The sequence below is a fragment of the Uranotaenia lowii genome, chromosome 3 (genome assembly GCF_029784155.1).
Source record: "Uranotaenia lowii strain MFRU-FL chromosome 3, ASM2978415v1, whole genome shotgun sequence".
NCBI lineage: Eukaryota > Metazoa > Arthropoda > Insecta > Diptera > Culicidae > Uranotaenia > Uranotaenia lowii.
Window position 1 is genome coordinate 66105667 of NC_073693.1, and position 14691 is coordinate 66120357.

Sequence of the window (14691 nt, forward strand, 5' to 3'; positions counted from 1 at the left end):
TGCAAACGCACCTTTAAGCCATGTAACATCAGCCATTTCAGAAAATTCATCACCAAAATGGTTTAGCATTATATTAAAATGGTCAGAAGGGGTATCCAAAGCGTGTATCTGAAGCGGATGTTCAAAGTTCCGTAATGCCTTAATAAATGAAGGTCTTTCGCTTAAAACAACAGTCACCAAAAATAGAGTTCCAAAAAGTTATCAATATTGCAAAAAAAACAGCAAATATATGAATAAAAGTTGATAAAACGTACCGGAACATGTATTTAATTAATTTTAGGACCGATACACTGACTCATCTGTGAATTAGTTAGGAAAAAGTATTGCGTTTGCACTTGCCCCCATAAACGGGGCAAGTGCAAATTTTGAAATTTTTTCACAAAAGCACCGTTACTTTTTACCAACATTTTTTTATTTTTCACTTTCAACGGGAATTTGTTTAGAACTATTTTAGTGATGCAACGAACGATAATAGAAAATTTTTGAACATACACATATTTTTCTAGGACATGTGAAAGTTGAACTATGGTGAAAACCGTTTGCACTTGCCCCGGTGTACCTTATAAACTTCTTTCTTTTTATTTTTTGAAATTCCTGATAGGAATTTCAAAACAACAGGAAATATGTCCTCCAATTGGAATAAATGGAAAATGGTTCAATGAACCAATCTTTTTAAATCTAAATCTAAATAACATTGTGGCGAACGAAAACAACTTTGTATCAAATGAAACTGGTTTTTGTTTCAAAGTATTAAGATTTTGATTCAAAGATTTTTCAAAAGAAAAATTCTTTGAAACAAAGGAAAATGCTTTTGAACCAAAAGAATTTTTATTTGTCCCAAAACCAAAGGAAAAAATCCTTTGTTTTTGCGGCACTTTCCTTTGAAATAAAAAAACCTTTTCGCTGCGTGCAGGAGATTATTTTCAAAGTCAACATAGACGGGCTTTCTTTCAATTACTTTTTTTGTAACAGTTTATGATCAAGCAGTATATGAAAACATATTTCAGATGTTTTAAATTCACCTTGAAAATTCATTAGAAAAATATGGCTTATCTTCATCCATTTTGGGACGCCTCAAAATGAATTCAAACGTTTAGCTGTTGACATTTAAAAAAATTAATCAATTCAGAAATATTATAATTAGTTGAAATCAAACAAATACTGATTTCAGTAACGCACCTAGCATCACTGGTGAGGCCGCCAGCAAATAAAAGTTTGAGGTTATGGCTGAGGCCAATTTTTCGCCAATACTATCGTCCGTATATACCCTTATATTTTTTTCATCTTCTCATCTTTAAAGCCTCTTTATTTCTTATCTTCTCACCTTCTCATCTTCTAATCTTCTGATTTTTTCATCTTCTCATCTTATCATCATCTCATCTTCTCATCTTCTCATCTTCTTGTCTAATCATCTTCTCATCTTCTGATTTTCTTCTTTTCATCTTTTCATCTTTTCATCTTTTCATCTTTTCATTTTTTCATCTTCTCAACATCTCATCTTTTCATCTTCTCATCTTCTCATCTCATTATCCTCTCATCTTATGATGTTCTCATCAACTCATCTTCTCAAATTTTATACTTCTCATCTTCTCATTTTCTAATCTTTTCATCTTCTCATCGCCTTTCTTCTCAGTTTCTCATCTTTTCATCTTCTCAACTTATTATTTTCTCATCTTCTCATCTTCTCACTTTCTCATCTTGCTATCCTCTCATCTTATGATCTTCTCATCTTCTCATCTTCTCATCTTTTATGCTTCTCATCTTCTCATCTACTCATCTTCTCATTTTTTCATCTTCTCATCTTCTCATCTTACCACCGTCTCATCGTATTATCTTATCATCTTATCATCTTCTCATATTCCCATCTCCTAATCTTCTCATCTTCTCATCTTCTTATTTTCTCACCATCTCATCTTCTTATTTTCTCATCTTCTCATCTTCTTATTTTCTCATCTTCTCATCTCCTTGTTTTCTCATCTTCTCATCATGTCGTCTTCCCATCTTCTAATCTTCTCATTTTCTCATCTTCTCATCTTCTTATCTTCTCACCTTCTCATCTGCTCATTTCCTCATCTTCTCAACTTCTCATCTTCTCATCTTCTCATCTTCTCATCTTCTCATCTTCTCATCTTCTCATCTTCTCATCTTCTCATCTTCTCATCTTCTCATCTTCTCATCTTCTCATCTTCTCATCTCCTCATCTTCTCATCTTCTCATCTTCTCATCTTTTCATCTTCTCATCTTTTCATCTTGTTTTCTTCTCATCTTCTCATCTTCTCATCTTCTCATCTTCTCATCTCCTCATCTTCTCATCTTCTCATCTTCTCATCTTCTCATCTTCTCATCTTCTCATCTTCTCATCTTCTCATCTTCTCATCTTCTCATCTTCTCATCTTCTCATCTTCTTATCTTCTCATCTTCTCATCTTCTCATCTTCTCATCTTCTCATCTTCTAATCTCCTCATCTACCCATCTTCTCATGTTCTAAATCTTCTCGTCTTCTCATCTTCTCATCTTCACATCTTTTAATGTTCTTATTTTTTCATCATCGCATCTTCTCATCTTCAGATCTCATTATCTTCTTATCTTCTCATCTTCTCATCATCTCATCTTCTCATATCCTTATCTTCTCATCTTATGATCTTCTCATCTTCTCTGCTTCTCATCTTCTCATCTTCTTATCTTCTCATCTTCTCATCTTCTCATCTTCTCATCTTCTCATCTTCTCATCTTCTCATCTTCTCATCTTCTCATCTTCCCATCTTCTCATCTTCTCATCTTCTCATCTTCTCATCTTCTCATCTTCTCATCTTCTTATCTTCTCATCTTCTCATCTTCTCATCTTCTCATCTTCTCATCTTCTCATCTTCTCATCTTCTCATCTTCTCATCTTCTCATCTTCTCATCTTCTCATCTTCTCATCTTTTCATCTTATCATCTTCTCAGGTTTTCATCATTTAATTTTTCAGCCTTCCATATTCTCACCTTTTCATCTTGTCATCTTCTCATCTACTCATCTTCTAATGTTTTCACCTTTTCTTTTTTTCTATTTCTCATCCTTTCAACTTTTCATCCTTTTATCTTTTCTACTTTTTATCTCCTCATCTTCTCATCTTCTCATCTTCACATCTTCTCATCATCTCATTTTCTCATCTTCTCATCCTCACATCCTCACCTTTTCTGATCAACTTATCTTCTCATCTTCTCATCTTCGCATCTTCTCATCTTCTCATCTTCTCATTTTCTCATCTTCTCTTCTTATCATTTTCTCATCTTCTTGTTTTCTCATCTTCTCATCTTTTCATCTTCTCATTTTCTCATCCTTTCATCTTCTCATCTTCTTATTTTGTCATCATCTGATATTCTCATCTTCTCTTCTGCTTAGCTTCTTAACTCCTCATCGGCCCCTTTTCTGAGTTTCTCATTTTCTGATCTTCTCATCTTCTCATCTTTTTATATTCTTATCTTGTAATCTTCTTACTTTCTCAACTTCTCATCTTCTCATCTTCTCATCTTCTTGTCTACTCATCTTCTCATCTTCTCATCTTTTCATGTTCTCATCTTCGCATCTTTTCATCTTCCCATCTCCTCATCTTCTTATCTTCTCTTCTTCTCATCTTTTCATCTTCTTATCTACTCATCTTTTCCATCTTCTTATTTTTTCATCTTCCCATTTTCTCATCTTCTTATTTTATCATCTTCTGATATTCTCATCTTCTTATTTTCTCATCTTCTCATCTTCGTATCCTCTCATCTTCTCATCTTCTTATATTCTCTTCTTCTCATCTTCTCTTCTTCTCAACTTCTCATCTTCTCATCTTCTCATCTTCTCATCTTCTCATCTTCTCATATTCTCATCTTCTCATCTTCTCATCTTCGCATCTTCTCATCTTCTCATCTTCTCAATATCATTTTCTCATCTTCACATCTTCTGATCTTCTCATTTTCTCATCCTCTCATCTTCTCATTTTCCCATCATCTCATCTTCTCATCTTCTCAATATCATTTTCTCATCTTCCCATCCTCTCATCTTCTCATTTTCTCATCTTCTCATTTTCTCATCTTCTCATCTTCTCATTTTCTCATCTTCTCATCTTCTCATCTTCTCATCTTCTCATCTTCTCATCTTCTCATCTTCTCATTTTCTCATCTTCTCATCTTCTCATCTTTTCATCTTCTCATCTCCTCATCTTCTTATCTTCTCATTTTCTCATCTTCTCATCTTCTCATCTTCTCATCTTCTCATCTTCTCATCTTCTAATCTTCTCATCTTCTTATCTTCTCATCTTCTCATCTTCTCATCTTCTCATCTTCTCATCTTCTCATCTTCTCATCTTCTCATCTTTTTATTTGTTATCTTCTTTTTTCACATTTTCTAATTTGAACTTATTTTTATTTTTTTCATTTTCTCCGTATGAAAAATTTACATAGAAGATTTCTGAGATTATTTTAAAAAATGTTTTTTCTTTGCTGGGCAAAATTGAAACTTTAACTGTCAATTTAGAATAGATTTTTTGAGAAAAACAAATTTTTCGGCCTCCATCGCTAAAAGAACTTAATGAAATTTTTATTATTCAAAGCATTTTTGAAATGCTGAGATTATGAAATAAATATAAATTTTGAAATCTTTGGGATAGCAAAGCTTCCAATCGGTATAACAAAACCGTGAGTCAACAGATTTTCAATATTTTTCGACTGAAAATCACCACAAATGGGCCTGATTTATTCAATCGACTAAGTTCCTACCCATTTTTTCCTTCTATTCGAGGTTATTCCTCCGAATGCCATTTAAATCCTAACGAATTTATCGACCTGTCACAATCAATTTCGGGATGATGGTGTTGATGTTGGTGATGATGCAACAAGAAAACCTTTTTCCAACCCAAGAAAAGCTCAATCTCTCCAGCAACGTTATTCGTTGTTGGAAGAAGAGAGCTAAGAGTTCTCACGAGGCCAAACCTTTACTCTCCTTTTTCCGTTTTTTTTTTCCTTTCCATTTTCCTCCAGCAGCTGATTCGGTGGGTAGCAATCCATCAACTAAATCATTCCCAATGGAAATGAAAGCTTGCCGGAGTGATAAAAGCTTACCTTTTAAAGAGAAAAAATGGTCTTACTGTTGCTTCCAACAATTTTTTTGGATCAGGTTGCTTTTATTCGTAGAAAAAAATTAACACCCACATTTTCAAACAAGTTTAATTACTGTTTATATTAAGCACTGGAAAACCGACAAAGAACCATAAATGTTGCTTTCTTTCAAATTTTGTGCAGACTAGGCACAAAGAGGCACCGAAAAGCTACGGGTGTAGGGTGGGTGGTTGGATGTTTTGTGTTGAATGATGAGGGTTAAGGTGCAAATGATTCTCCAGCAGCGCGTTTCTCTGTTCTGGACATGAAAGGGGTGCCGGGAAAATGGCTAGAGAAAAAAAAACAACAGATAAAAATGGTCGGCACGAAACCGATGACGTCAGCAAGCCAACAGTCGACTGGAGACGGTCAGTTTTTTTTCCTTGGAGAGAAAGTGAATAGTGGGCCAGAAGAAAAAATTGATGGGATTTAAAAAAATAAAACCTTACTTTTGAAATTTTTTCATCAACGGTTCATTTTGACTTCCGAGTGTAGACTTTTCAATTTCGACTGAATATCGACTTTCGATGGTCAATGACCGATTTTCGACTTTCGACTTTCGACTTTCGTCTTGTAACTTTCGTCTTTTAACTTTCGTCTTTTCACATTCGTCTTTTCACTTTCGACTTTGGACTATCAATTTTTAATATTCGCTTTCGATTCTCAACTTTTGATTTTTAACTTTCGACTTTTGACTTTTGTCTTTTGACTTTCAACTTTCGACTTTCGACTTTCAACTTTCGACTTACGACTTTCGATTTTCGACTTTCGACTTGCGACTTTCGACTTTCGACTTTCGACTTTCGACATTCGACTTTCGTCTTTCGACTTTCGTCTTTCGACTCTCGACAGTCGACTTTCGTCTTTCGACTTTCGCCTTTCAAAAGTAATATTTAGACTTTAGACTTTCGACTTTCGACCTTCGTCTTTCGACGTCGAAAGTCGAAAGTAGACCGTCGAAAGTCGAAAGGCCAAAGACGAAACTCGAAAATTGAAAGTCCAAAGTCGAAAGTCGAAAGTCGAAAGTCGAAAGTCGAAAGTCGAAAGCCGAAAGTCGAAAGTCGAAAGACGAAAGTCGAAAGTCGAAAGTCGAAAGTCGAAAGTCGAAAGTCGAAAGTCGAAAGTCGAAAGTCGAAAGTCGAAAGTCGAAAGTCGAAAGTCGAAAGTCGAAAGTCGAAAGTCGAAAGTCGAAAGTCGAAAGTCGAAAGTCGAAAGTCAAAAGTCGAAAGCCGAAAGTCGAAAGTCGAAAGTCGAAAGTCGTTAGTCGAAAGTCGAAAGTCGAAAGTCGAAAGTCGAAAGTCGAAAGTCGAAAGTCGAAAGTCGAAAGTCGAAAGTCGAAAGTCGAAAGTCGAAAGTCGAAAGTCGAAAGTCGAAAGTCGAAAGTCGAAAGTCGAAAGTCGAAAGTCGAAAGTCGAAAGTCGAAAGTCGAAAGTCGAAAGTCGAAAGTCGAAAGTCGAAAGTCGAAAATCAAAAGTCGAAAGTCGAAAGTCGAAAGTCGAAAGTCGAAAGTCGAAAGTCGAAAGTCGAAAGTCGAAAGTCGAAAGTCGAAAGTCGAAAGTCGAAAGTCGAAAGTTGAAAGTCGAAAGTCGAAAGTCGAAAGTTGAAAGTGGAAAGTCGAAAGTTGAAAGTGGAAAGTCGAAAGTCGCAAGTCAAAAGTTCAAATTGGAAAGATGAAAAGCGAAAGTCGAAAGTCGAAAGTCGAAAGTCGAAAGTCGAAAGTCGAAAGTCGAAAGTCGAAAGTCGAAAGTCGAAAGTCAAAAGTCGAAAATCGAAAGTCGAAAGTCGAAAGTCGAAAGTCAAAAGTCGAAAGTCGAAAGTCGAAAATCGAAAGTCGAAAGTCGAAAGTAGAAAGCCAAAAGTTCAAAATCGTTAATCAAATATCGAAAGTCGAAAGTGAAGTCCAAAATTTAAAGTGGATGTCAAAAATTTAAAATTTTGGTATTCAAGGATCTTTTTTTGACATTCGTCTTCTGTTTTTGACGTTTGGCTTTAAATATTATATACCTTAACTTTCTTTACTTTCTCATCGAGTAGCGATTGACAATTTCAAAGTTTTAAGAACAGTTCGAACGCTGAAAAGAATTTTGATTAAACAAATAAATTTTCGGATCTGAGCCAGATGATCAGCCAAAAGTAACATGCATATATTCTGAAGCAGTTTTTTTTCTCAATATCACGCAAGAAGCAAAGGCAAAGCAGCTGAAAATGGGGAGCATTCCTTTAGTTCTATGTTTACTCAAGCTCGAAAAATACCCGAAGGGCAAAATCGAAATTTGAGACTAGTGCTTGAACGAAAAAGGAACAACTTGAAAACAATTTAGCAGTTGAAGGCATGCCGAATTTATAAAAAGAAAAACCCAAAATCGAACCCATACAAAAGTAAACAACAAACTCTCAAACTACTTTGGATTTCCGAAAAAAGAAGGTGGACTGCAGAAATTTCCAAGAAGAATCTACCAAAAAAATTAAACTACTGGGAAAGAATTTTTCCAAATGATTCGGAGAGAAAAAGGGGTTTTCCAAAATAAATAATCAAAAAAAAAAAAAGATGAGGAAACAAAAGTAAGGTTTGGCAAGAGAGAGGCAAATCCTTGAGGTACTCACTCGCAATCCACCAGTAAAGGTGAACTAAAACGGCATAAAGAAAATGGAAATAAAAATGGGAAAGAATTTTGATTAGTTTGTGATTGTTTGGTGATTTTTTTCGGTTGTCATTCAAAGAAAAAAATTATGTGATATTTGCTCCTTGGGAAATGCTGCTGAGGGTTTTCTATCTTTTTGCATTTTTTTTTACTAATTACATTCCCGGGGCTTTAAAATCTAAATAATTACTATTCAAGGCAGCGTTCGAGAGGGTTTATTTTATGATTCAACTACCGAGCAATCAGGAGCAAATGGCAATTTATACTAGATGGGAGATAACAAACTACTGCAACCGTAACAAATCCTTTAGGTCTCTAGGATCGTAAACTACTTCTAAAGCACGTTTTTCATTTTATGGAGAGCGATTTCAGACTGGCACTTCAATGAGTATCTTATTTGCAGGTGATAAAAACTCGATTATTATTGTAATGTTAAAAAAAAAACAATTTAAAAGACTATGCAAAACGCACAATTTGAAAATTTTGTACAATTGTACGAACGAAAAATGATACATTAACACTTTGTACGATTATTCATCAGTTTGAAAATCCTTTACAACAAATTTCGTCAACAGAATTCCTGGGAAGCTGCAAATTATCTGTTTCATAAATTACACGTGATTTTCGTACCATCTTGTGACGAAATAGACCAAATGAATCACAAAATGACTTTTTACAACCTCATCGCTTGTTGTTGCTTCTTAAATCTCCACGTCAATAGATAAACAAAAAGATATCATCTGAAGAAACGGCGACTATAACTAGAGGTTTGTAAAATAGCTTATCGGCTAGACCAACAACAATCAGTAAACAAACAGCAGGGCCAAATGTTGCAGTACAATATCCATAAAATACAGAACCCAGAAACAAAAAGATACCTACATATGATAAATTTAAAAAAAAAACAGTAACAAGTAGGACCAGTCAGAATGCCAGGAAATATCTGCAGTGCCGTATCTTGTTTTCTGGGAAGATGATGATGATTGCTAGCTCTGGACCATTTAAATCACTTGATCAAATACGATAAGATTAAAAACATGCTGGGTACTGTTTCTTTATTGAATTTTAAGTTTGTTCAACTGTTTTTCCCCCAAAAAAAAGTTGCGTTGTTTTCTTGTTTTAAACGCTGGGAAATGTGTTATTGCGTCTCAAGGTTGACAATAAACACTATGGATCGAATAAATTAGTACTCAGGAGTTCTCCATCTACGTATCACTGACACACATAAAGCAAAGGAAAAGTTTCAATGGCTTTTAACGATCATTTAAATATTCTAGGAAAACTTTCTCAATAATGGAATCATTGGAATCTACGGCTAATTGTCACTGTGGGAAAAATACAATAAAACGTTTCCAAGCTGTTTTTGACATCTTTCAAAGCAATGCTTTCAGAAATAGAGTTAACTTTCTGATATATTTGAAGGTTATGAACACACATCACTTCAGCAGAACCCGAAACATACTAGAAATCAAGTGTGGAAACGACACAGGAAAGTCCATTTTTTAGTTATGTTTTGAAAATTGATTACACTAGTTCATAGCATTTTTAACTAAGTAACCTGGAGATAACTTTGAATGTGAAATCGAGCGCTGAATCTGATATTAAAAAAAAATCTCAGTAGAACAGTTTTTAAGTTATGATCCAAATATGAAGCAACTTACGCGTCTGTTCTTCGTGTCAGGGGTGACGTAGGGAGTGCAACAACGCCCTGATGGTTTTCAGGACTGAAAACAGCAACATCACGACGGTCCTCCTGCGAGAAAGTGGAGTTAGCTGCAGGCCTTGTGAGCCCGTGACTGAGAAAAATAAACCAGCAACGAACAATGAACAACTAATTTTTGACGGAATTAGGCAATCTGCCCATGCGACGAAAAGGGACCAACAACGATTGGAAACTTTGAACATGGCCGAACTGCCGATCTATTAATTTTATGGTACTGTCCGTGTACTCTGGAGAGCCGCAAATTCGATATCGACAGCGACGCCTGAAGAGAGAACTACGAAATGCGATCGGGGTCCGAGAGAGGCGAAGGCAACGATCTGAACTGCTGGTTCAAGGCCGGTCAAAATGCGGCTGCCTGGTGCTGGTTCACTTTTCCAACAGCATTGAACGCGAACAGTTAAACCGCGAAATCAAAGTTGGAAATGTTGAAAAACTCAAAGCCAGACACCAGGTAAGCCAGTGAACCGATGAACCGCCATTTTGTATTCGCCCAAAGGACCGGATTCCTAATGCAAGTTCTCTACGCAACTACACAACAACTCTCGGTTCCGGGTTGGCAACGGTCGAGGATATTTGCCGTCCTCCAAAAGGGCGAACCCGACTCTTAGAGGCCACCGACGGGACTTACAATCTTGGTGTGTCCGCGCTCCGAACCTGCGCACACGGAAGGTCGAACGCAAGGGGTTTCCAAAACCCGACCGCTTACCAGATCGTGGCATCGTGCCCGGATCCGATTGTTCCTGCGGAAGTTCCTGTCCATTTCGTCGTGCCATCAAGGGCTAGGCCCTACAGGTTAGCCTAGTTATAAGAAAGTGGGAGGTACAAGGCAGTGGTGCAAATAACGTTTCCAATAAATTTACGAGAGGTGCAATTACTGGGGTTTTTTTTTCCAATCATTTGAGTGACATTCCTTGCGACTTGCTTTGGATAATCGTGCCGCCCTGAGGCCCATAGAAGGGATTCCGGAATATATCGGTAGGATTGTTACTTCCGTAGTCGCCAACTACAGTATATGATCAGTGAAGAACTGGAAACAGTGAGTGTCTTGGGAGGGGTTCCACAAGGATCGATACTTGGCCCGGTATTGTGGAACATCGTTTACGACGAGCTGCTGAGACTGCGTCTCCCCCCGCGAGTGAAACTTGTGGGATCGTGGGATGTGGGACCATCAATCGAAAGGTCCAGCTACTCGCCACAGTAGCGATCAGAAGATGGGAAGTTGGATGCGCTCCAAGGGCTTGCGTCTGCCTCGCCACAAGACCGAGATGGTGTTGATCACAACCCTGATTTCAGAACAATCAGGGACGATTGCAGCTGAACCGTGCGCAATCTAATCCAAAAGGGCTATCAAGTACTTGGGACTCCAAGTTGGGAGTGATGATCGATGACCGGCTGAGTTTTACGGCCCACATCGTTTACGCCTGCAAAAAGCGGGCCATGTCGCACAACTCAGCGATCCGCTGCAGCAGAAGGAGGGTCATAGCGAGCGTGAACTCGTCCATTACATCCAGTATGGAGCGGCAGCCTCAAAGGCAGCCCTGAGCAGGCGGTGTAATACGCAGCAGCTCTGCAGTGTGCAGCGGTGGATGAACCTGCGAGTTATCAGCGCATACCGAAAAGAGTCCTCGGTAGCTATCTCGGCCTTGTTAGAGGAAGATCTTCTGCTACGAGCACAGCACATGCCCGATGTGCGGAAACATGCCAGAAAGGCTTCGATGTTCTACTGGTAGCACCAGTAGGACAGCTCGAAATGGATCCATCGCTTGATCCCTAGAGTCGGATTCTGGATGGGTCGGAGGCATGGAGAGGTGAATTTCTGCATGACAGCCTTGTAGAAAAGTTGGGACCCAATCCTAGCAGTAAAGTGTACAAAGATAAGACTCTACCTTCTGCGTATGCCGAGCTGCCTGGTACGTACAGGCGCGAGTTTAGGATAAGCTGCTCTCGATACGGCACACGACGGGCAAAAAGCCTACACTGCAAAAAATCCACATATTATGGGTATGTGTCGGCCTATATAGATCTTTGCAATTTGTCTGCGATTTACAAATTATGTGTCACACATATATTCCGGAAATATTTCAAAGCTGTAGGCGACACATGAAACTTATAAATTTCCACAAATTGATGTTATGTGTGAAATGAAACCGCCTACAAATAGGCTTTAATTTGATATTCAAATTATGTTCTTTCAAATCTAGCTTCAGGCGTTTAAAATAAGAGAGACAATTGTGTTTTTTTCCAATGGTATAATTTTCTAGTAAAATATTTAATGTTACGCCAGTAAAATATTTAATGTTTAATGACGCTCAACTGCTGTTTTTTTTCAGTGGCTTATCGCCCAGAATATCCGAGGCTTCTTTTCAGAAACCAGCGTTCCACTATTGTTAAAGGACTATCTGGAATGCACAAGATAACTTGCTGTGGGGAAAAAATAGAACAAAACAACAAACGCTTTGTGATAATCGTAAGAAAAATAATCTTTTAGAAGTTGAAAATAAATTTACTAACCTTAATTGCCTTTGTTTTTCGCAATAAAATTTCTTTCACTGGTACATACATCGTGTTTTTTCCAATTGTAGCCATTTTGAAAGGGTGAAATATTTCAATTATCACATTCATATAAGTTATGTGTAAGGAAATGAACACCATATTCCAATCCAATATAAACTAAAACCCAAACATAAATTTTATTTGAATCATATAGCAGCAGAGATTCATGAGCTTATGTGTGAAAAGAACATAATCTTAAAGTGTAGTTTTTTTTGCAGTGTAGGTTTGCCGGTTTTTTTTGCGAGTAAAGGCCGGAAATAGAGTCGTTAGAGTAGAGGTCCTTAGTCTTGAATCGTAACAAGAGGCAGGGTTGTATATGCTGGAGATTTGGCTTGAAACCGAGCGCAGAAGCGTGGACTTGGTCTCCCATCACAAGTACAGCCTTCGTTGCAGAGGCCCTAGATGGACTTTGTGGCGTAGGGGTACATAGTATCTAGAGTCGACCAATTTCACCCATGGACCTAGAGTAGCATACCTAGAGGAGCAACGCGGGGACTTGCCGTGTCTTGGAATGCAATCCGTAAAAAGAATTTATCACCTGGGTGATCAAATAATCAAAAAATGATTGTTCATATAAATAAAGATGGGGAAGACGCAGAGGTGCGTGATCTGGTGGATGCCGATCGACCCAAGAATATGCCTGTTGTGGATCAAAGGTCGGTTCTTCATCATCAGCATCATCAACGTCCACAACCCTCACCTCGGAAGTACCGATGACGAGAAACATGAATTCTACGCGCAACTGAAACGTGAATATAACCTCTGTCCAAAACAAGGTATCAAGACCGTCATCGGGAATTTTAATGCTCAGGTCGGTCAGGAGAAGGAAATCAAACCGCACCAGCTGACCACCGAAAACGGCCTAAGACGCATAGATTTCGCCACCTCCAAACGAATGGACGTACGAAGTACTTATTTCCAGCACCGCCTCCCACGCTAATACACATGGAGATCACCGTATCAAATGCAATCACAGATCGACCACGTTCTGGTAAAGAATTCTCGAGTTCATTCGAATCATGCCAGGGTTTTTGACAAGGCGAAGGTCTATCCTGCATGTTGTTCAACGATGCGCTGGTGATATTCGGCGGTGTTATTGTTATTGAACAGCTTCAACAGAAAGATTGGGCTGATAATTAATACGTCCAAGACGAAGTACATGCTGGACAGCGGATTCGAGACCAGCCGAGCCCGTTTGGAGATCATCGAAGACTTTGTCTATCGCGGCTCACTAGTGTCCGCAGACAATGACACCAGCCTCGAGATACGGCGGAATGATCAGCGGAAATCATTCGTACTATGGACTTCACAAGCAACTGCGGTCGATAAGACTTAGTCCATGCACGAAGTTTAACCTGTACACGATGCTCATTAGATCCTCTATGGGCACGAAAAGTGGATACTGCTCGTAGAAGACCTACGTACGCTCGGAGTATTCGAGCGAGAAATGTTAAGGACCATCTTTGGCGGCGTGCAGGAGAACGGAGTGTTAAGGCGAAGCATGTACTCACGTAACTTCCAGTATCAAGAAGGTTAAGAAGGCTGGAAGGATACGCTGAGCAGGTAATGTTGCGAGAATGCAGGATAGTCAAAAAAGGGGTTCGCTTAGAATCCGGTAGAAACGAGACAAGTAGGGGTGGAACGAACGTGGTGGTTAGACCAAGTTGAACGTGATCTGGAATAGGGGATGCCCGAGAAATTGGAAATGGTTACCATGGACTGAATTGTAGGAATTTTGTTCGTGAGACGGAAAGCCATGTAAATAAATAAATAAATTAAATTAATTTTGTCTTTGAAATGGTTTGAAAGACCAAATATATAAGATTTGCAAATGTAAAATAAAAATAGAGCAACAAATGACGTTGAATAGTGTGATATTAGCAAAAAGGGATAGATAAAATATACTTTTTTTCTTTAATTTGAGGGATCCATCAAAATTTGAATTGCTTCAAATTGAAGGGTCATTGATCGCAGTATCAAACTAAGAATTAATAAACGAGTACCTGTATTTTTATAAGAAACACACCCCCTCAAACGGTCAAATCGCCTCAAAAAGACTTTTGACGTCAAGGGTGGGAATTTGACGTTCTTTCGCGTCAGCAAACAACGTCAGAATCATCGAACAAGGTTCACTTCTCGGAATGTCCGAAACTGTAGTAGGTATAGTATAGTACAACTAGTATTTTCATTGATTTTAGGTGGTAAAAAAAAGTTGAGTGCGTCAGTTTGGTAGTGGCATCGTCAGTGAATGAATTTATTTTTGAGTTCCTTACTTCGTGCTTCGTGAAGCAAACCATCGCAGAGCTTTTGTGGTTAAAAATAGCATCTTCAACTCTTGAAATAGTAGCTTTGAATAAATAACATAGAATTGAGGTTGATGAGAATTTGGAATAGTCCAGAAAATCGACTGAAAGTAAGTGATTTACTGGCCTTTCCATGTGAGACGCCTTGATTGATATGTTCGATTTCGTGCCAACACAAAGAGTAAGTTAAAAATCTGACGTGAACCAGTCAGTACCAATTGTCGATGGATTTGAAAATCACGCATCTTCACGTGGCTACGAATGGGGGAAAACTACGATATTGATTAGCACCACAAATTGATGTTTGCTGGTGAATCATTGATGACAACAACATTGACGTTCAGGC

At 38.1% G+C, this 14691-nt stretch overlaps 1 protein-coding gene across 1 annotated transcript in view; it reads right to left on the reverse strand.

Moving 5' to 3' along the window:
* LOC129752258 (protein GDAP2 homolog) overlaps positions 1 to 14691 on the reverse strand; it is a 199865-nt gene that overhangs the window by 53897 nt on the left and 131277 nt on the right. Inside the window, exons 10-12 of the mRNA XM_055748044.1 lie at positions 10118 to 10143; positions 9428 to 9562; positions 7729 to 7752 (exon numbers count right to left, since the gene is read on the reverse strand). Of these exons, the coding sequence (XP_055604019.1) occupies positions 7729 to 7752; positions 9428 to 9562; positions 10118 to 10143 (185 nt within the window). The remainder of the gene's footprint in view (positions 1 to 7728; positions 7753 to 9427; positions 9563 to 10117; positions 10144 to 14691) is intronic.